Raw genomic sequence first — 21,513 nt, 5'->3', positions numbered from 1 at the left:
CAGAATAAGTAAATGAAGATCAAATGATTTTAATCTTTGCTTCTTTCTATAATACTGGACTTATTTTTCTACGAAGGTTTAAACTTTGAGAGTGTTTAAACAAGAGAGAAAAGTGTGAAAATGTTAATGCCTGTCTGAGAAAAGTGTATAAAGTGTGTAGTGAGGGGTTTTACAGCCTTAAAACATAAAAAAATCAATAAATAAATAAAGCGGACTATTTTTAGAACGTAACTCCCAGGAATAACAAGGGACCACTGTATTTGTAATATTATTATACACAGGTTTATTAAATTATATCACTTAATATAGTAGAGGGTACTAGAAAATGTATCTCTCTGGATGTACTTAATTAATCAGATTTGTGTTTTATAATGATTTTATAACAACCCTATCTAATTTTAAATTCAAATAAAATTCAATGGAAATTGATCAGAGTAGCAGATGTTTTCATTGTCATGTCAGGGTTATTCCATCAAATCTTGCTTTCTTGACTCTTTAGTTCATTTAAAATACTGCTATTGTGTTCAGTCATCTTTTTATCTTAAATTTTGATTAAATATCATTAGTAGTTTGCAGAATTTTTTTTTTATTTAAAACATAAATTCAGAAAAACTGCTCTCAAATATATCATTATGTATATTTATTTATTTATTAATATAAATAATCATTACATATAAAACTATACAAATAATGATAATTTTTTTTATAGTTTTCCAGTAAGAATATCTCATCTTTATTGATAGATGATTATGTCATAAAAAAGTGTCATAAAATTGGCCATATTGAGATCTGTGGTTTAACACGCAATAGGGGGTTGTCTCTTTTTCCTGCCAAAACATTAAAAATATGTGAAGGCAGCAGCGGTCAGGCTAAAGCACGGTTGTTATTAACATTTATGTTCCATTGTGAGGAGATATAAAAAAAAAACACTTTATCCTGTTATGTTTTTAAACTACTTTCATTATTATTATGGTTAAACGAAAAGAGCTATTACATTCACAGTTCAATGCCAAAAGTGAGAGACCAAAAAAAAAAAAACTAAAAACTCCAAAGCAAATAGTGGGGGTTTTGGAAAAGGACTCTTTATTTTGTGGTCTCAAGAAGACTCTCTGTGGAGCATTTGTGAAAAATCTGAATGTCAGATCTTTTACAGTCTAACAGAACTCCCACAGAGTTCCTCAGGTCTCAGAGGAGCAGTTTCTACAACCATGCTGATTAAAAGCCTTTAGAAGTAGACATTTAGATAAATGAAAGCTAAGGCAAATCAATAAACATTTCAACTAACAAAAAAGTGCATTAGAAGCTTGAAAGGCAATTAACTTAGACTCCATTAAGAGATCCAGTAGTGCCTACATGACAATGGCTGCATCAACAAAACATCTTAATAATGGCTTTTTGTACATGTACCTTGTAAATAACTAGATAAATCAATATGCTACTCATTTTTGTTTCCAAATATTTGTATAAACTACGAAACAATGAATACATTAAAAATGCAGCCTACAAAACAGCACACTAATCCACCCCCATTTTTATATGTGTATATACAGTGCATCCGGAAAGTATTCATAGCGCTTCACTTTTTCCACATATTTTTTATATTACAGCCTTATTTCAAAATGGATTAATTTAATTTATTTCCTCAAAACTCTTCACACAATGCCCCATAATGACACTGTAAAAAATATATATTTTTAAATCGTTGCAAATTTATTAAAAATTAAAAAGCAGAAAAATCACAAAGTATCCACAGCCTGTGCCGTGAAGCTCTAAATTGAGCTCAGGTACATTTTGTTTCCACTGATCATTCTTGGGATGTTTCAGCAGCTTAATTGGAGTTCACCTGTGGTAAATTCAGTTGATTGGACATGATTTGAAAAGGCATACACCTGTCTATATACTGTAAGGTCCCAGGGTTGACAGTGCATGTTAAAGCACAAACCAAGCATTAAGACAAAGGAATTGTCTGTAGACCTCTGAGACAGGATTGTCTTGAGGTACAAGGCTGGGGAAGGCTACAGAAAAATTTCTGCTGCTCTGAAAGTTCCAATGAGCACAGTGGCCTCCAACATCCAAAAGTGGAAGATGTTTGGAAACGCTAGGACTTTTCATAGAGCTGGCCGGCCATCTAAGCATCTAAGCTCAGACTGGGGTGACAGTGTTCCAGCAGGACAGTGACCCATAGCACACCACCAAAATATTAATGACGTGGCTTCACAACAACTCGGCCTTGAGTGTCCTTGAGTGGCTCAGCCAGAGCCCAGACCTAAATCCAATTGAACATCTTTGGAGAGATCTGAAAATGGATGTACACCATCGCTTTCCATCCAACCTGACAGAGCTTGAGAGGTACTGCAAACAGGAATGGGCAAAAATTCCCAAAGACAGGTGTGCCAAGCTAGTGGCATCATATTCAAAAATACTTGAGGCTGTAATTGCTGCCAAAAGTGCATCAACAAAGTATTAAGCAAAGGCTGTGAATACTTATGTATATGCGATTTTTCAAGTTTTTTTATTTTATTTTATTTTATTTATAAATTTTCAACAATTTCCAAAAAATCTTTTTTACATTGTCATTATGGGGTATTGAGTGTAGAATTTTGAAAAAATAAATACATTTAATCCATTTTGGAATAAGGCTGTAACAAATAACATGTGGAAAAGGGGAAGCGCTATGAATACTTTCCGGATGCACTGTATACATGCGCACATTCAAATGACATAACTGGAAAAAATAAAATCAATATATATAAATAATAAATAAATGAAAATAATTAATTGAATCATTGAAAAAATAATGATAAAATAACAAAAACAATAATACAATAAAACTGAAAACAATATGCTATTCATTTGTTGCATATAAAACTACTATAGTATACCTACAATACTGAAGTACTAAATGTCCACACCACAGAGAAGCAAAATCAACCAACCTGTTCCCAAAAGCTCCGTGTTGTTTGCCATTTCATGAGGACTTGGTTCCGTCACAGGAATTATGTCATCTGTAAATGTAAGAGAGACAAAATTTGCTTAAAATCAGCAAGATATTTCCAATTTAAAAGACAATATAAGCTCAACTAGAAACAACTAGTAGAAAAACGAGTAGCAACCTACAGTACAAGTCAAGCTGGTTTTCCTACCAAAATAACCCATTTAAACTGGGCCAAATTAAGGTAGTAAAGGTTTGGCTCGTTAACCGCTGCTATTTGTCAAAACTATTCCAACAAAATATCTCACAACCAAGCTATACAGTGATATAAATATTTAATTACAGAATAGTGTGTGCATGCAATATTTATTTCCCATGATAATATTGTAACTCTTTATTAATATTGTTAATGTGTGTGACAAGAAACACTGTGTGATGAAGCCTAACATACTGCAGTCATAACAGGCCCATAATTCAAGTTATTAAAGTTGTAAAAAAGTATTTTTTCCTGCATAACATGCTTTGTTTTTGAACAAACCAATCTAGTGAATAATTCAATGATCTATTCATATAGACAGTGGCTTGTTCTTTTCTGAATGACTCACCCGTTTTGAACAAATCATTTGAATTAATGTTTATTAAGGGTGTGACGAGATCCGCTGTTATTCGTGAGATCTGACTGGTCTTTGTCTTGGCTCAGAGCGCCAAGTCAGTTTAATGATGGGGGTGTCTCCATCATCATCAAAGCAGACGACCTGCTTCATTCTGGACATCTTTCAGGGATGTAATTGTAGACCTACCTAAGCTACTGTGTATATAACATGATGATATTGTGTAGTCCTATAATGTGACGAAGCTGCTGACAATATGCAAGATTATGAAATCGATTTGAATGCCTGTGCGGCTGTGCACAGTTTTTCAGTGCTCACATTTGCATGTAACGACCACGTGCGCTCTACGTACATTATAAATAAAGCCAATAGGCACATTTGTTATTATCCTCTGCAAGCCATCTGTTCTTATGTCTTCATTAATTCAGTGCTATAGTCAGGCAACTCAAATTTAATATCTAAAAGTGTTACAGGTTTAGATGATATTACAAATGTGTACAAATATATTTTAGAATTAATTAAAATGATTAAAACACAGGGACCAAGCCGAAGGAAAGTGAAAGTGATAAACTCAGTGATATATGATTTTTCTCAGTGTGGAATGTTAAAGTATATTACGTTACTCAGTTCAACTGGACTGAATATTTTTACAGTTTAAATTGTCGATTGACATGAGCAGTTTATCACATTGGAATAAAGAGTCGACTAAATACAGGAAAAGTTATATTCTGTGAACACAAGAGAACTAACTGAGTTAGTGGTGCCATCTAGCGGTGGTGTGTGCTCTGTCCCGACATTGAGGTGTAAAGTATAAAGCTATTAAATATTTGTTAGGTCACTATTTTTAAGGGGGAGGGGGAGGGGGAGGGGGGGGGGTCTTGTCTTCCTTTTTTGTCCTCGGCTGATCACATGCCTGAACTGCCACCTGGTTCATGCTGGTGGAAGGGGGTATTCAGCGCCATTGTGCTTCAGGTGTTCAAGTTTCTTAATACAGTGCATTCAGAAAGTATTTATATCATATACTTTTGTATACTTATGTGAAACTAGCCTGGGAACCAGCACAAAAACACACACACACACACACACACACTGCAAAATACTTATTAGTTTTATCAATAAAATCACCCAAAAAACAGCAATATAATTTTTGGTCAAACATTTTTTTCATTGTTTTATTGACCAGTTTATTTTGAAAGACGTTTTCAGGGATGCTTTCTCCTCTTATCAACTGTCTGTTTTCTTAGCTGCTCAGAATGTGTCAAATGAAGCTGGCGTTTATGTAGAATCAGCACTGCAGAGCCTCAGATCGTGTTTAAATGTGTGAGCGAACACATTTTGTGCATATGCCCGTTTCCTGCATGGCAGGTTGTGGGCCGCCCTGTATCAGGGGCTTTTAAACTGAAAGCCCTTATTGAGCTGTCATGCTAACGCCAAGTAAACGCCTGCTGCTCTCAAAGAGTGGTTTCATAGTGTATACAGTACACACACAGAAGGCCAGACTGCTCCTTTTCTAACATGAATCTGGTGCCCCTGGTGTTTGTTCGACTTCTGCATGCTTGACAGAGATGAATGAGAAGCATTAGTCGACTTTTCCATCACTATCAGCATAATTAGAAGCCGGATGAAATTAAGATCAGGATCAGTAGTGAGCACATTTTGGGGAAGTGCATCGATACGTACGCATGGTGCAAACTGCTGCATTTATGTAATGAAGTGCATTGTGCGGTTGAAAAGGCCAGATTATGGCGCTGCTTCCATATGGTATTAAAACGTTTTTAATAATGGGAGCACAAATCAGCTGAGACACATTAGAGTTTACACTTAGTATTATTATGCATTTCTTAGGACCACTTGAGTCCAGATTTCACCAAGACCCTTCTCTCTTATTTCATCATGCTCTCTAAATTACTTTATCAGGAACACTCAGTCTGACACACAAGTGAATTACTATGGAATGAACAAATCCTTTTATTACAATACGTGTTTTGCTACAATGCAACAATGTACGAATACCTTGTTTCAGTGCACTTTCTTATAATGACCATTTCAAGAGTTCACACTTAGCTGATGATTGATTATAAAGCTTGTTTGGCATGCTGTCCCAGGAGAGCACCCTGAGCTCATAAGATCCTCGAGCCTGGGGCTCCCTACCATTTGCTGGGCAAGAGGGGAGTTTGAGCTTAGGTACATCTCGAGAACTCCCCTGCTTATTTATGGCTAATGACAAATTAGGGATTGCTATGCCAATTTGGTTTGGCCAATTTACTTAAGTCGCATGTCTTTGGACAGTGGGGGGAAACTGGGGAACCCGGGGGAAACCCATGCAAGCACGGGGAGAACATGAATATGTCTCATGTAAAAAGAAGAAATAAGTAATGTGGTAATGGGAAAATAATAAGCTTGTGCTTCATCCCACTCCATTTTTGACCATGTTGAAATTAATTTTTTTGTTAATGATATTTTATGTATGATATTTTTGTTAGAAAATAAATCAAATCAAATCAAATCAAATCTGTAGTTCCAGATCTGGTAAAATGTGAACGCGCTTTCCATTCATACACTAGCAGAGCAAGGGGAATCATGGATCATGGGACTGATCATGACGCAAAGATGACGATCACTGACAGATGGAGATTCGGCTGCGGGCAACATAGGGTTAAAGTTCTTTTTCACAACAATACCACAGTATAGCCAACCATGTGCTGTGGTTGTTCCTGTCATTTTTCTTATGATTGATACAATAACGTAGAATTCGCCAGCCGTTTGCTATTGAAGGAAGGAGCAATAGAGTTTATTATGTATGGGACTTTGTCAGACTTTGACAGGGACTTTGTCAAAAACTGTTACAGCTCATATGGACCAGTTTTTTTTTTTTTTGTCTGGATCATAACATGTAAGTGTGAATAAAATTGTTGCCTCCTTTTGTATAGTTTGCAAAATATGTTTAATTGTGTGTTATAAGTTGTAATCGCCCCGCACGGCTTGTAATCACTAATCTATTATACATAAGTGCTTGTATTAGATCTCTGAGGTTAAATCTTTACAGGCTATTCACATATTGCGTCCAAAATCATGTTGAAAACGTGCCGCATGCTTCTTCCTTTACTGATTTAAATGTGTTTCTGAACTCACCACCCCCTGCTGTTTGCCTTTGCTATGGCCACCATCAGCTGTTCCTACACATGCAAGCGGCGCAGTCAATTTTCAAAATAGTTCAGCTTTTGCCACTGTGTGGATTAATACTGAATGTGTGTCATTGTTATTATTGCGGTTAGGTTTAAGAGTAGAGTAATGTGCTGGTGTTTAACTGCATTGCTTTATTGCATTCTAGAGTTTGGCTCTCACGATGAATACAGTTGACCAATCACAACAGATCCAACGGGTCTGATCAGCGCAGATTAGCTACACATGGGGAGAGCTTTGAGAACAACTGAATCGCTCAACAAATCATATTAGACTCGTTGGCATAATTAGGTAAAAATAAATGCATATTATAAGACAATGAAAGTGTTTTTTAACCTTGCAAGCATATCAGCCTGTTGTTAGAGACCCCCAAACCAAAATATGACCTTTTATAATGCAAAATAGGGGCTCTTTATTAACAGGAGTAAACCGATCTTATGAGTGACAGTACTGACAGCCTTACCAGGACATCTCTCTAAATCACATGTCCGTGACTCTGTAGCAGTGCAGGCATAGCCACACGAGCGAATCCTCTTCTGATTCCCCTGTCCACAGGTGGCACTACATGGTGACCAATCACTCCATTCTTCCTCCTCATATTCTGCAGATAAAAAAAAACATGATTAAAAGAAACCTGAGACAAAAAGGATGCCCGTTCTACAAATTGAGGCTAACAAATTCCTCACACAGCATGTGGGAATGTTATGCAATGCAGGTCAGAGCACAAATGAGTTGGAGTAATGGTAAAGGAATTTCTTTACCAGCTTTTGAAAGAGAAATCTAGAATAGCTTCTCATATCTGAAATTGTACTATTCAGGTGCAGACTCGGATTTGAACAGGATTGACAAAGGACACATAAAATCCCCAAAACAGCCAATATGGTAAGTGCATCTCTCTGCCGTTTGCATAAGAAAGCAAATGATTAACTAAATTAATATTGTGTATTTCTTTGCAAAATGTAATCTCTCTAATGAACAAAATGTGGGCCCTCCTGGCAGGCCAGACTTACTTTTTTTGTGGTAATAAATATGTCAAAGGCAAAGTCAGCCGCGTACAGCTGTGAGAAGTGAGCCAATACAAACACTTCAGCAGGAAGGCAAGGCCTAATAGCTTAGACGCTTTCCAACAATGCTCTCTTTCCACCACCATGCTAAAGAGATTAAAGTTTCAATGCACTCCATGGCAGTAGAGATGGAGAGAGAAAAATAAGTGCACGGCTTCCTCACTAATGCATTTTGGATCCGCTGTTGCTGGTTACCAGGTGCCATTGGTAATTGTGAAATCACATTCTGATAATGAAGATGTGCACTCATGCTGTCACAGCAAAGAAAACACTGATTTCTTACCCGCTTTTGGAGGTTACAGTAAAAAAAAGAAAAAATAATAATAATAATAACAAAAACAGAAATATATAAAAAATTATAACATACAAACAAATCCCCAGTTGTTAAAAGAGTTCTTTTTTCTAGCCAACTTTCACATGGTTTAACAATTTTTATCATGTTATTTTATATTCGCGATGTGTGTTTAAGCTTGTTTGGTCAATGCTTGTTTGGTAATGTTTTATTATTTGTTTTAGCATGGCTGTTGATGCCTATTGTGAGGCAACCTTCTGTGTCTACTAAGGTGCCATTTACATATAAAATGAATTATTAAACCACACGGGAAAGCAAGGTTGCTGCCGGAAGTGGTGTTGGTGAGACCAGCTAGGGGCACTCAACCTGTGGCACTCAGCTGGTGTGTGGTTACGGTCTTGCGCAATATGGCTGCCGTCGTGTCATCCAGGTAGATGCTGCAAACTGATGGTGGATGAGGAGAACGTATAAACGTAAAGAATTAATTGATTAATTATAGTTTAACTGGTATTTACTGGGTGTTTTCTAAATTTACATTTAAATAAAGATATGTGCCTTTCAAACATAATGGGTACTAAAAAGCTACATAAAGAAACGCCTCCCTCATTTACATCTATACACTGAAAAGTTAAAAAAAGAAATGAATATGGAAATAAATAAATGCAGTAATAAATGAACACATAAACGAATACATTTAAATAAATGCATAATTAAATAAACAAACAGTATATATATATATATATATATATATATATATATATATATATATATATATATATATATATATAAATAAACAAAAAATAAATGAAGAATAAAAAGAATAAATATCTAAATGAAAAGAACATGTGAAAAATAATAAATGAAAGAAAAAATAGATATAATTAATTTATTTATTTATTCACGTTTAATTAAAATACACTTTTTATAACATTTATTTAAGTCACTGATTAATTTATTTTTCTATTGTTACATTTATTTAACAATTGATTGATTGATTGATTGATTGATTGATTGATTGATTGATTGATTGATTGATTGATTGATTAATTGATTGAAATTTTTTGCAGGTTTGTTACTCCATATAATGGACATTTTTTAAAATATTCAATCATTTTAATGATAGTATGCAATAGGTCTGCACAATATATACATCACAATGTAATCCTTAGCAATAGTCACATCACGAATAAACGCAATGTTGAGTCTGGATTATAATTTATTATTCCGCAGGTGTTTTGAGGCCTGTGACTGTGTGGGTTTTAAAAGCATGTACTGTTTGTAACTTTAAATAAATTAATAACAATTAATTTTATTGAGATGTTTATAAAAACAAAGATTATCCAGTATTATTTTACATTTGATTATTCAGTTTAAACTAAATACATTTCAAGTCTTAAAATGCTGTTTAATTTGCATATTTTTCTTTATTATTTATTTATTTATGTATTTATGTCTTTCCAAACAGTTATTCAACTTATCAAGTGAAAAGATATTCAAATCGCAATATATATTGCAGAATAAAAAATTGCAATGTGTAATTTTTTCAATAATATGCAGCCCCAGTATGCAATATTAAAATGCATAGAATAATAAAATGGCAGATGATAAAATGGGCCACTTACATTTCTATTTAGATGAAACCAGTGTAAGTTTGTTGCTATTTAAAGTGTTAAATCTGACTGGACTGCAATCCACAAAACTGTATATTTAAAATCTATATGTTCATGTGTCACAATACATTTTCAACGAAAGAACAGACACAATTTATTTTCAGTAAGAGTTGGTGTTTTCTAGCAGCACAAGCAAATGAGACCTCACATGCCACAGGCAGTAATAAGTTACTATAGTAAAACTGTGGTAAATAATTTTCATAAGGGCAGCGGAGAGGAAATAATGACCTAAAACTTAAAAAACAAAATTCTATCAAGCTGTTGCCGAACATGGCCTGCCTGTAATTCTGCGGCTCACCATAATTGCAGAAAAGCGCTTCATTACTGTACGCCTCCAGCTCAGACCACATCATTAATAATGTGGCTCATTTGCCCTTCTCTGTTTCCCATTCAGGCCTGTTTGTACACAACGCACTCCTACTCCTAAGTACACTCATTAGGTCTATTTTAAAGTAAGGGGATCCAGTGGGGCGACAGAAAGAAGCCGGTTGGGTTTTGGTAGCCACATCCTCACAGGCTCTACTGCTGACATGACCACAGTATGCATGCTGCAATTGCTTCTTTTTTGGCGGGGTGTTGGATTTGACCACACACCACCAATGCACTTTCTCTCTAATGATGCTGACAGAACATGGTGGAACACAACCTCAGTGGTGGATCACCCCGAAAGCCAATGACAGATGGAGGAGAAAAATGCCCTTGTGAAATAAAGCTGGGTAAAGGATAATGTAAATTCCCAATTTTGAGGCTATTGCAGCGCTCACAAGTTAAACAATCCTAATGAGGGCTTATTTGTGTGAAGGTTTTGTGTAGCAATTTTTTTTCTGCTTACTATGCTGAAATGCCTAATAGCATAGGCTATAAATGTTTTAAAATATAATAAAAATGTATGAAATAGAATGAAATGACTAAATACCAAGATGGGTATAACAGCTAGAAATACCAGCTACTATCTAACCATTTTGAATTAATGGTACATAGTAATAGAGAGCAGTATGCAGTAGGGCTGTGCGATTAATCAAAATCAAATCGCAATAAGCGAGCTAGTTGCAATAAGCTAAACGCAGGAGGCTGTGATAAGAAATATATATGTATCATTTAATTAAGTCTTATAGCCTGTTACCACTGAGTGGAACATGTCGGTACGGGTCACAATTATCAGGCTTGCATTTTCACTGAAGGGTTCCAATGGTACCTTTTTGGTGGGTATGGTGTACGACAGAAAGTTTCTGTCGACGTCATTCTAGCTTGAGGAAATGTCAAAGTAAAGCTGTACTGGTCATTCACATTTCGTATGAGAAGCACTTCTAACAAAACAGATACTATACACATAAATACTTGTGTATACATGATCATTATTATCCTTCCTATAAACATAATTTGATTAAAACTGCAGATCAATAAAATATAACGAAATAGCCTACTGATACATCTGCAATTATATAAAATAAATAAATCCAACATATATGAACACATACAGACCCTTACAGTCTCCAGTATGCTACTAATGACTGAAAAACTACACACAGCATACATTTAGTCCTTATTTGGGTTTAAAAACACCACGCAGCATATATCTCACAGTTAGTGCAAACCTCTCATCTATATCTTTAATCTTCACCAGCACAGGTAACCTCTTGTTAGACAGTAATTCCGTCATTCCAAGTTAATAATAGTCTAAAAGGTGATGATAATAGGTAAACATGGCAGTTTGTTCATGTTTTAGGTTGCTGAAAGAATCATTTGCTCCTTCGTGTTTTCGGGCTTCTCCTTAGTTTTTTAATGTGTCTCTCACATTTGTCTGTTTCTGAAAGGATCGGATGTGAGAAGTGCTTCAATAATCATGCACATGTTATTATCATCAGCTCACTAAGATTGCTATTTAAAAATATAGATGCGCGGCGAGCGCCGGCAAGGAAGCAAAACTACTCGCGCTTCAGACAGACTTGTAAAAACTACGGGGCACAGGGTAGATTCTGCTCTACTTCTTGGCTTTGAGGCTGTTCATCAAGACGATGACAAGGTTTATTTGAGCTCGGGTCGACCATGGCTCAATGTTATATGTATTTATTATTACAGTGTAATGTCTCTGCTGTGTTTTTAAAATGGCGCTTTATTTTCATTCTCGCTTGTTGCAGGAGCAAGTGACGTATCTCTGTAAACCAAAAGCGTTCAGTTGTTCGTCTTACTCTGCCTTTTGGTACCCTTTTGTTGTGTTAGTGGTACAACAAAAGGGTAAAATAGGGTACGGTATGGTTCGCTTTTAGGTACCTTTTGACAATGGTAACAGCTATTAACCACCCGTACCAAACCGAACCGTACCACTCAGTGGAAACAGGCCATTACTAGCCAATTGAGTGAGCACACTTTTGTTCTGCCCAGTCAGAATTGCACAATTGTATTATGCAGAATGCCCACAATAAAAAAACAGCTAAGCATGGACAAGTGGGATGATGGCATCTGCCTCTTCAGAAGCATTGACAGACAAATAATATCAAAGAAAAACAGCACATCAGTAATATGAGAATATTTTGGTTTCAAAGTTCAAACATCGAAAAAAAAACAGGTAATTTGTTAGAGCTGTCGCAGAACTATTGCCCCAGCATGAGGAAGTAACACAACTAGCACTTGAAAAACAGAAACTGTCAACTAAAAGTATTGCCAGTAACACTTAATCTAGTAGCAAGCAACAGCAAAGTACAATTTTAGAGTTGTTTGCGGCTATTACACAGTATGAAAAAACATCACAAAGGCACCAGGAGATCACGAACAACATAACTCACTACTGCTCTGGAGTGTTTTAAATTCTGAATATTTAAAAACATATTTGAATAAAAAGTTGGAGTTAGTTAATATTATTTTAGTTTCTTTTTTAACTAACACTCATTAGGGTTGTCACGATACTGGAATTTGATACCAATCGGTACTGAAATAAAAAAAACGTCCATTTCCAGCAAATATTTAAGCGATGTTAAGCATGTTCTTAAACAGCACTGATTTGCCATTGTGTTTACGTTCTCAACAGAGATTGTGATTGGTCGTGAAGGTCATCAGTTCACCGAACTCACTGCTGTTTACTGCGTGTAACCACAGATATGGGCGTTTTAACAGCTGAGCGTTTTAAGCTGCAATTCAACATCGGATCGCTCGTATGTCAGCTTATAGACAAACCAGCTGATCGACGTGACTTTGAAATGCTCTAGTAGTCCTGTATCTGTGGTAACACTCAGTAAACAGCAGGGAGTACGGTGAACTGATGACCTTCACGGCCAATCACAATCTCTGTTGAGAACGTAAACACAATGGCAGATCAGAGATGTTTAAGAACGTGCTCCACAACCCTAACACTCACTGCATTTTAGTATTAAGAAGCTACGATACAGAATATTGAGCTGAAGCTTGACTACAAAATTTAATCAGAAACCAAATCGAAATCTCAATATCTGTTAAAAAAAAATTAAAAATGAATCGCAATTAGTTATTTTCCCCAAATTGCACAGCCCTAGTATGTAGCATGTTTTAAACTGATGCAAATCATTTTGAATGGGTTTATTTATATATGTTTAAAACATAGCAGACCTGATTTTTTTGTAATATTACTTCAGTCTTCATTATCATATGATCCTCCAGAAACATTTCTTATTATTATCATCAATGCTGGCAACCGTTGCATTGCTTAATGTATATTTTCAAATTTAAGGATTCTTGATGAATAAAAGAGGGTAACATGGTGGCTCGGCGGTTAGCACTGTTGCTTCATAGCAAGAATGTCGCTGGTTCGAGTACCAGCTGGATCAGTTGGCATTTCTGTGTGAAGTTTGCATGTTCTACGCATGTTTGCGTGCTCCAGTTACCCCTACAGCCCAAAAATATGCGCTATAGGGAAATTGGATGAACAAAATTTGCCGTAGTGTACGAGTGCATGTGTGAATGCAAGAGTGTATGGGTGTTTTCCACTGGGTTGCAGATGGAAGGGCATCCGCTGCGTAAAAAATACGCAGAAATAGTTGGCAGTTCATTCTGCTGTGGCAACCCTTGATAAATAGGGGACTAAGCTGAAGGAAAATGAATGAATGAATTAAAAAATTCTAAATATCAGCCTATTAGGTGCAGTTTTAAATGTTCATTGTGACTTGATCAATTTGAATACATGTTTACCAAATATAACTATTCATTTAAAAAAAAACACATTAAAGCCACTAACCCTAAATTTGTGAATGATAATCTATATGGTTATTTTGTCATAATATAAGTCATTATTAAGTGGTGCCAACTAGAGGCAGAAAAAAATTTAAATAAATGTTTTAAGTAAAATATTATACATGTCTACAGTTTATTATTGTTTGCCAATTTTTTTAAGGCCTCACACATGAAACATAGTGACTGAATGCTGTAAATTACAAAGGCAGTAAATATAACTTCGGTGTAAAAAAACAAAAAAGAAAAACAATTTCCCTCCAAGGCCTGAGAACTGCCACAAATTCCTGAGAGAACTCAAAGGTCCAGGCCGTGTGAATCACAGCAAAGCGCCAGTTTGGGATGAAAACACAGCGGATGCTTTCTTTGTCAGCCCGAGCATCCTGGCCCTTCTTTCAATCTGCTGTCTAATTGAACAAAAATATTAGTTTTTTAGCCAGTGAAGAGCCCCCATGCTGCTCTTAGCGAGCGTCGAGGCATAGGTTTCAAATAGCCACGATTACTGGTGTCAACTTCAAAGAGGACACACTAAGCTGATGCTCGAGCCCGCTGTCACTAACATGAACCAGACACAGTGTTGAGTTTGCTCCTGCAAGCTCTTATCCAATACTTTCACTGTGTGATACTTTATTCAGTGTATACTTTGAAAAGGTTCAGAGCACTTGATGATAGGTTGTGTTCTGTTTCTAAAGGATAAAAATCGCATTTAAATTGTATTTCAGCACTACAGTTGGCCCCGTATGTAAACATTTTGAGGTAATGATCTGCCTAACCCACAAAGAAGCAGTCTAGTGGGGAGATAACATGCATAGCACAGCTAATATTGTGATAACATATTAGGGCACAAAGCACTGGGTCGGCTTTCGCTGTTTACCGCTGATAGGCATCAACAGAAAGTCTCTGGAAGTGGCGACAGAAATGACATGTTTATGTAGCAGTTCTTGACTACAACCCGCAAAGCATAAATCATAATGTCAAGACTTAAAGAGGAGGCTGTGGCCCGCATTGCTGAGGAAATCAGCGCGGTATACGTGCCCCGGCGTTACACGAAAGCCCCAACATGATTACTGATACTTCTGATAACGAGGCTGGTGGAAAACAAAAACTAAAAAAAGAGCTTCCGATTACACAGTTGGAAAAATATGAAAACATTTTAATCCAGTCATTTTTTTTTTTTTTTTGTGGACTCACAAACTCTCATTTATTCATTTTCCTTTCGGCTTACTGCCTTTATTAGTCTAGGGTCGGAGTCGCCACAGCAGAATGAACCACCAACTTATCCAGCATGTGTGTTTACGCAGCGGATGCCCTTCCAGCTGCAACCTATCAATGGGAAACACTCATACACTCCCCTTCCTACACATACACACTACAGCCAATTTAGCTTCCCCCATTCACCTATAGCAGGGGTGTCAAACTCAATTCCTGGAGGGCCGAAGCCCTGCACAGTTTAGTTCCAACTCTGCTCCAACACACTTACCTGTAAGTTTCAAACAAGCCTGAAGGACTCAATTAGTTTGATCAGGTGTGTTTAATTAGGGTTGGAACTAAACTGTGCAGAGCTGCGGCCCTTTTGGAACTGAGTTTGACACCTGTGACCTATAGCGAATGTCTTCGGACTTGTGGAGGAAACCGGAGCAGCCAGAGGAAACCCACGCGAACGCGGGGAAAACATGCAAACTCCACACAGAAATGCCAACTGACCCAATTGAGACTCGAACCAGTGACCTTCTTGCTATGAGGCGACAGGGCTACCCACTGCACCACCGCGCTGCCCCTTACAAACTCTATCTAAGAAAAAAAGTCCTTTTTTTACCGTAATTGTCCGTAGAGTCCCAGCCCTTCCATCGACTGTTCCAGTCTGCACCCACACCACTCAAAAAGGAGTCTTCTCCTTCATAGATGAGGTCCTCCTCATTCTCCTCCAGACTGCCTTGCCCGGGACCTTCCTGACTGGAGTCGTGGTATTCCCAAAACAGTGGCCAGAAGAGCTTTTTATGGCCTAGCCATTCCTCCGAGCTCAAGGACCAGTCGTTCCTGCTCTCCTTGGCCAGATCCATCTCAATCTCCATCTGTGGGCTGTCCACAACCTCAATGGTCACCTAGGAGAGTGATTAAAATTTCTATGTTTATCTGAAATCAATGCATAATTCTACAAAACCCTGTTTAGGGTGGTCAAACTGGATTTTGGAACACGCTAACCAGTTGCTGGTTGAAGATGACCTATCAGCCCAAATCACTTTGAATCTATCTCCAATCATCTACACGTTTTGATCAGTTAAATACCAGTTTGGGCCATCTAGAAGGACCACGTTCCTGGAGCACATTTTCCAGAGCTGCGTCCCAAATCGCATACTTATGTACTATTCTACGCCATTTTGTAGTATAAATAGTGTAAGTAGTGTGTTCACACTGAAAACTCTAAAAATAATAAGTGCACTTTAATTACCCGGATGATGCACTCATTCAGCCGCTAAAATGAAGTATGTAATGATGGACACTTCACGCACTCAACGACCGCAGGTTTGCTTACGTAGCGGAAGAGGCGGAGCTATCGGACGCACATGTTGAATAACTTTATTTATTTTGGATGGTGAGAACAAAATTCTTCTACGAGAGTGATTATAGTGCCTCCCGATGGTGAATGCGGCAACACTCACGGCAGGTAATATTTGATAATTTGGTCGTTTATTTCACTGATTTGGCAACCGTCAAACGTCATCAGGGAAACGGTTTGAGTTTCCGCTTAGTAAAAAAACATTAGTGTGCCATTTGGGACGACACTACATGCGTATACTATCCTGTTGAGTGTGTAAGTGCATAAGTACATAGTGCATGAGTGCATAGTGTATAGTGTGCCATTTGGGACGCAGCTCAGGTCTCCTTAACCAAACACACCTGATTCAGATCACCAGCTCATTAGCAGAGTCTGAAAGACCTATAATGGGTGTGACAGACAAAGGAGACTCCCAAAACATGCATTGTTGGTGGCCCTCCAGGAACATGGTTGGGAAACACTGATCTAGAATTTATGTAAAAAAAAAAAAAACACTACTGAAAGCTTTTTTTAGTATCTTTTTTGGCAATTGAGAAAAGTAAGATCAAATGAGTTCTCTTTTTAGATTGTTAATTAAAATATTAATTGAATAAATTCCTAAAACTAAATGGTAAACTCCTGCCACAGGCCATTTGTATCTAGTATTAAGACATCATTTAAATGTGGCAAACCCAATCGAGTATACACCTAGTGTTACAATCTGTATCTTTTGTCTATTTTAAATCACTTTTTGAAATTATTTGAGGCATCTATGGGAAAATTGAGAAATAAATTAATTCAATTTACATATAAACACAAAAAAGTATACAAAGAGCAGCCAGCAGCTTTTGATTTTGATCGGATCTAATCTGAAAAACTATGCGGAACACTGTGAGTTTGTATCATTCATGCCATCTGGCAGAAATTTACCTATATTCACATATTTGTATTGACTTTTTATGTAATATACTTACACAAATACTTAATTTTGCTTTTGTTGTGAACCCAGCATTAGAATAAGGACTGGTAATAATGTATATTTTACATACATTTTCACCTTTAACCTTATTACTTAAATTCAGTTCAATTCAAGTTTATTTGTACAGTACTTTTTAAAATAATTTGACAATAATCAAATTTGAAAAAGTTATGGTTATTAGTTACCAAGACTTTATTAGTAATAACTTTAACTAATTAACTAGTAACTAATAGCTTTCAACAGTTAAAGTTATTATATATAAACATATATGAGGTATATTTGTTTAATAGGTGCATGTGTTGTCCTTGAAGTCTTCGAAGGTTGGCATCATCTATCATATTGTGATTTCACACAATAAAGATAAAATTTGTCTGTGTAGCACACTTTAATATTATGTCCCCTAATGTTTAAAAAATATGTCAGTAGGCAGTAAAGAGGTGGTGTTTAGTGGGTGTTCACACGCATTCAACAAGTTGAGAGTCCATACTGTGCAGGAAATCTGAGCTAATGCATCTTCAAATACCTAAAGTGGACATACTCCAAGCGTTCCAGATCCTGTTTTCACTTGTATTTAGCATTGTCCACTTGTGATCGACATAAACTAAACTTAATACCTGGTGTAAGCAAGGCCACGGTGGAGAAACAACTGATGAGAACTCTATCAGCCCATTAAATACTATGCTTTACCATTCAAAGTTCAAAATTGTCTTTACTCTCCTGTTTGTTTATTTCACAAGATGTTTTGAGGTGACAGATTTGTTCTATGCATGCTTGGGCTTGCAGAACCCAAGTCAGACAGACCAGGAAAACGATAGCAAGTGTTCCAGCAGGCCAAGACAAAAGACTGGTTGTTTATTTCCCCTTCAGCGTAACAATCTGATGGCTGCAGCAGCTGTTTATAAAGGCACAGAGCAGTTTAGAGTGGGTGATTACGCTACTGTAACTGCACTGTTTACAACAGTCGGCCTCCACCTCCTCCTTGAACTAATCATAGCTCTATTCTACTCTGATACTTCACAAGAACACAAGACACTGTTTTCAAGACAAAAACATCCAGGGTATAGATCACTGGAGGTCCATTAAATGGCAAATTTAAGTTTAATGGGAACACAGATGTTTAAGAGATCTAAGCTTCTTTTTAACAAATTTGCTTCCACTCAATAATGGTGAGTCATGGAAAAAAAAGATGGCATAGAAGTATTTTGAACTTTAAAAAATACTGCAAACATAATTTTTATAACCAAACCTGCTAAAAGTAATTTATATATCAAAGACTCACAAATGGGTAAATCATACTAGTTTGAAGGGGATTGGCAAAATATCAAGCTCTAAAATGGAAAGTATTTTGGGTCTTTACAATAAAAGATCAAAGTATTTTGATAAAGGATGCAACCAATTTCACTATTATTTGCCGGCAGCCAGCTCTCTGCAACTCTCACATGTTCGCCCACTGAAGCTAAGCAGGGTTGCACCCGGTCAGTAGCTGAATGGGAGACCATGTGGAAAAAGCTAAGTTGCTGCCGTAAGTGATGTTAGTGAGGCCAGCAGGAAGCGCTCAACCTGCAGTCTGTGTGGGTCCTAACACCCCAATATATTGAAGGGGACTCTATACTGCTCAGTGAGTGCTGTCTTTTGGATGGTATGTTAAACCAAAGTCTTGACTCTCTGTGGTCATAAAAAAAAAAGAGAAAGGGTTTAACCCTGACACCCTGCCCAAATTTGCCCACTGGCCTTTGTCCATTATGGCCTCCTAACCATACCCATACTTTGTCTTATCTCCACCAATTAGCTGATGTGCGGTTTGGCACAATATGACAGCTGTTGCATCATCCAGTCGGAAACTGCACACTGGTGGTGGATGAGGAGATTCTCCCCATTATGTACGCAATTTGAGTGTCTAGCGCTATATAAATGTAAGGTATTATTTTATTCATCATGGTTAATTAATCGCAAAGGCTTCTCAACATCGCGTTTCTGCACGAAACAAAACTGCTGCAACTGTGCACTGTTTTAAAGTTCCAAGCTTGTACACCGAGGGTTAAGGCTGATTTATACTTCTCCGTATGCGTATGGTCTGGCACAGCCTTCGTGCAGTCGCATAGCCCACGCCGTGGCTAACGTCACACTGCATTACCTATTGATGAGGCTATTAACCAGGGGCTATTAAGAACATGTGTCACGTCTTTTGTGCACGCAAGTTCGTTATTTCCAATGTAGGTGCAAGACTTGTGCGCATGTTGTGATTGACCCATTCACACTTTCCAGGTGCACCTAGATGAAAAAATGCCATAAGTGCACCAAAAGGTCATGTGACAGGAACTGGACCGATCAGCTTCGTACTTTGTATGGAATATAGACATTTCTACTCCAACAAGAAATACAAAATGAAAATACCAAACAATGTTGTTGATTAAAAGTGGCCTCAGAGGTTCAGCAGCCTTTTACTACATTTAAAAAAATAAATATTTATGTAGCTTAGATTTACATTAGAAAAATTATTTGTATTTTTATTTATTCAGTCTAAAATTATTACTTGTTTAAATGTCAAAAAACTAATTCACTTATATTTAAGTCCACAGAGAAATTGACTATTGTTTGTTTTTATTAATATTTTGTGCTGTATTTGGTTACTGAGCAGCAATAAATAACACTTTAAATATATAAGGAGTTTTCAAATCTCAAAATCTATAATTGTTGCATCCCATCTTTTGATATGTTATTAAAGGTTTCTTGCTCTTAAGATGTCTGACATTTCAATGTTTTGTATATAAACTATAAACTACATTTCAGTGGATTTCTTCAGTAAGACATGGTGAAATATTTTGATAGTCTAAGCTTAAACTTTGAATGTTTTGATGTTTGACAAACCCTCCCTGTCTTTTTACATAATATTGGAGACACATAAAAACAAAATAGCTTTTCTAAAGAGTACGAAAGATGGACCCATTCCACTTGGAAGACTTTGGAATTTTCCCTATTATAAAAGTGAATTTGCTTACCAGGGATCTCCTGTGTATTTTTTCCCCTAAGTCTAACTTCGTTTCCTCTCAAGTCCACTTACACACATAAACTTCATAACAGTACTAAAAATATAAAAATCCCTTCTTTACCGGTGTTGTAAAAACATTTAAAGATTGGGATCTGCTCTTGGAGGGAGCATTAAAAGTGGCTGTTAAAATAATACTCTGGCCTTTCACCTCCTGGATTTTCTTGGGATTTTTTTTGCGTACACTATGCAGAACTTTGAGCAGTGTGGCTGAAATGAGCTACACCAGAATAAAGGTCTCGCTTGGGGTAATTTAAGAGGCCTCTCCGGTTTAGCGGCAGCTGTGACATGACCAGCAAAAGCACAGAAAACTGAAGTCCCTACTGCAATCACAGCAGCAATAACAGTGAAACAATGAGTGCATAGGTTAATTACATTCACCACAAACTGTTGCCAAGTAAAATCAATCCATTACCTAACTCATTATACAATGATTAAGTTCACCCTAAGGAAAGAAATGACAAGGTTTTGGGAACGTTGAGATGTTAAACATATCTGGAATAACAAACTACCCTTATAATATTAACAACTGTCTAAAGAAGAACTAATGCCAAGATATATAGACAAACAACGAAAAGAAACCCAAGACCCCCAAGACAGAAAATGACTGATTTAGTCTATTGACCTCATTTTCATATGGTCCAAGATCATGTAAACATTGATTTTTTTCTTAAAAATCATGTATATATAGGAAGAAATTTGATTTTGTAGCAATCAGAGTAACAATAAAGTGAGATTGAGCTTGGTCTTACTTGAATGTTTGGGTTCTGGGAGCCCAGGTCTGCATTGGCAAGGTCAGGGAAGTTCTTCAGGTCTAAAATGAAGGTTTCCTCTTCTTCCTCTGGAGCAGGTTTGGGAAGGACTCCCTCCGAGTGAATCCGTGACCATCTCCTTTTATGACGGCGAGGCAAAGGCAACTCGCTCCTTAGTTGGTTTTGACCCTGAATGTCTTGCAAAGACTGCTTGACATCCTTGGAGCCACCATGACCTCTAACCTGTAAAA

At 36.9% G+C, this 21,513-nt stretch overlaps 1 protein-coding gene across 1 annotated transcript in view; it reads right to left on the bottom strand.

The window, feature by feature from the left end:
* ism2a (isthmin 2a) overlaps positions 1 to 21,513 on the bottom strand; it is a 46,191-nt gene that overhangs the window by 9,331 nt on the left and 15,347 nt on the right. The window contains exons 2-5 of the mRNA XM_003200340.6: positions 21,263 to 21,505; positions 15,766 to 16,051; positions 7,190 to 7,327; positions 2,937 to 3,005 (exon numbers count right to left, since the gene is read on the bottom strand). Coding sequence (XP_003200388.1) covers positions 2,937 to 3,005; positions 7,190 to 7,327; positions 15,766 to 16,051; positions 21,263 to 21,505 — 736 coding nt within the window. The remainder of the gene's footprint in view (positions 1 to 2,936; positions 3,006 to 7,189; positions 7,328 to 15,765; positions 16,052 to 21,262; positions 21,506 to 21,513) is intronic.

Source organism: Danio rerio, chromosome 17 (genome assembly GCF_049306965.1).
Source record: "Danio rerio strain Tuebingen ecotype United States chromosome 17, GRCz12tu, whole genome shotgun sequence".
In the NCBI taxonomy this organism is placed as follows: domain Eukaryota; kingdom Metazoa; phylum Chordata; class Actinopteri; order Cypriniformes; family Danionidae; genus Danio; species Danio rerio.
This window is presented reverse-complemented; position numbering and strand designations above follow the sequence as displayed.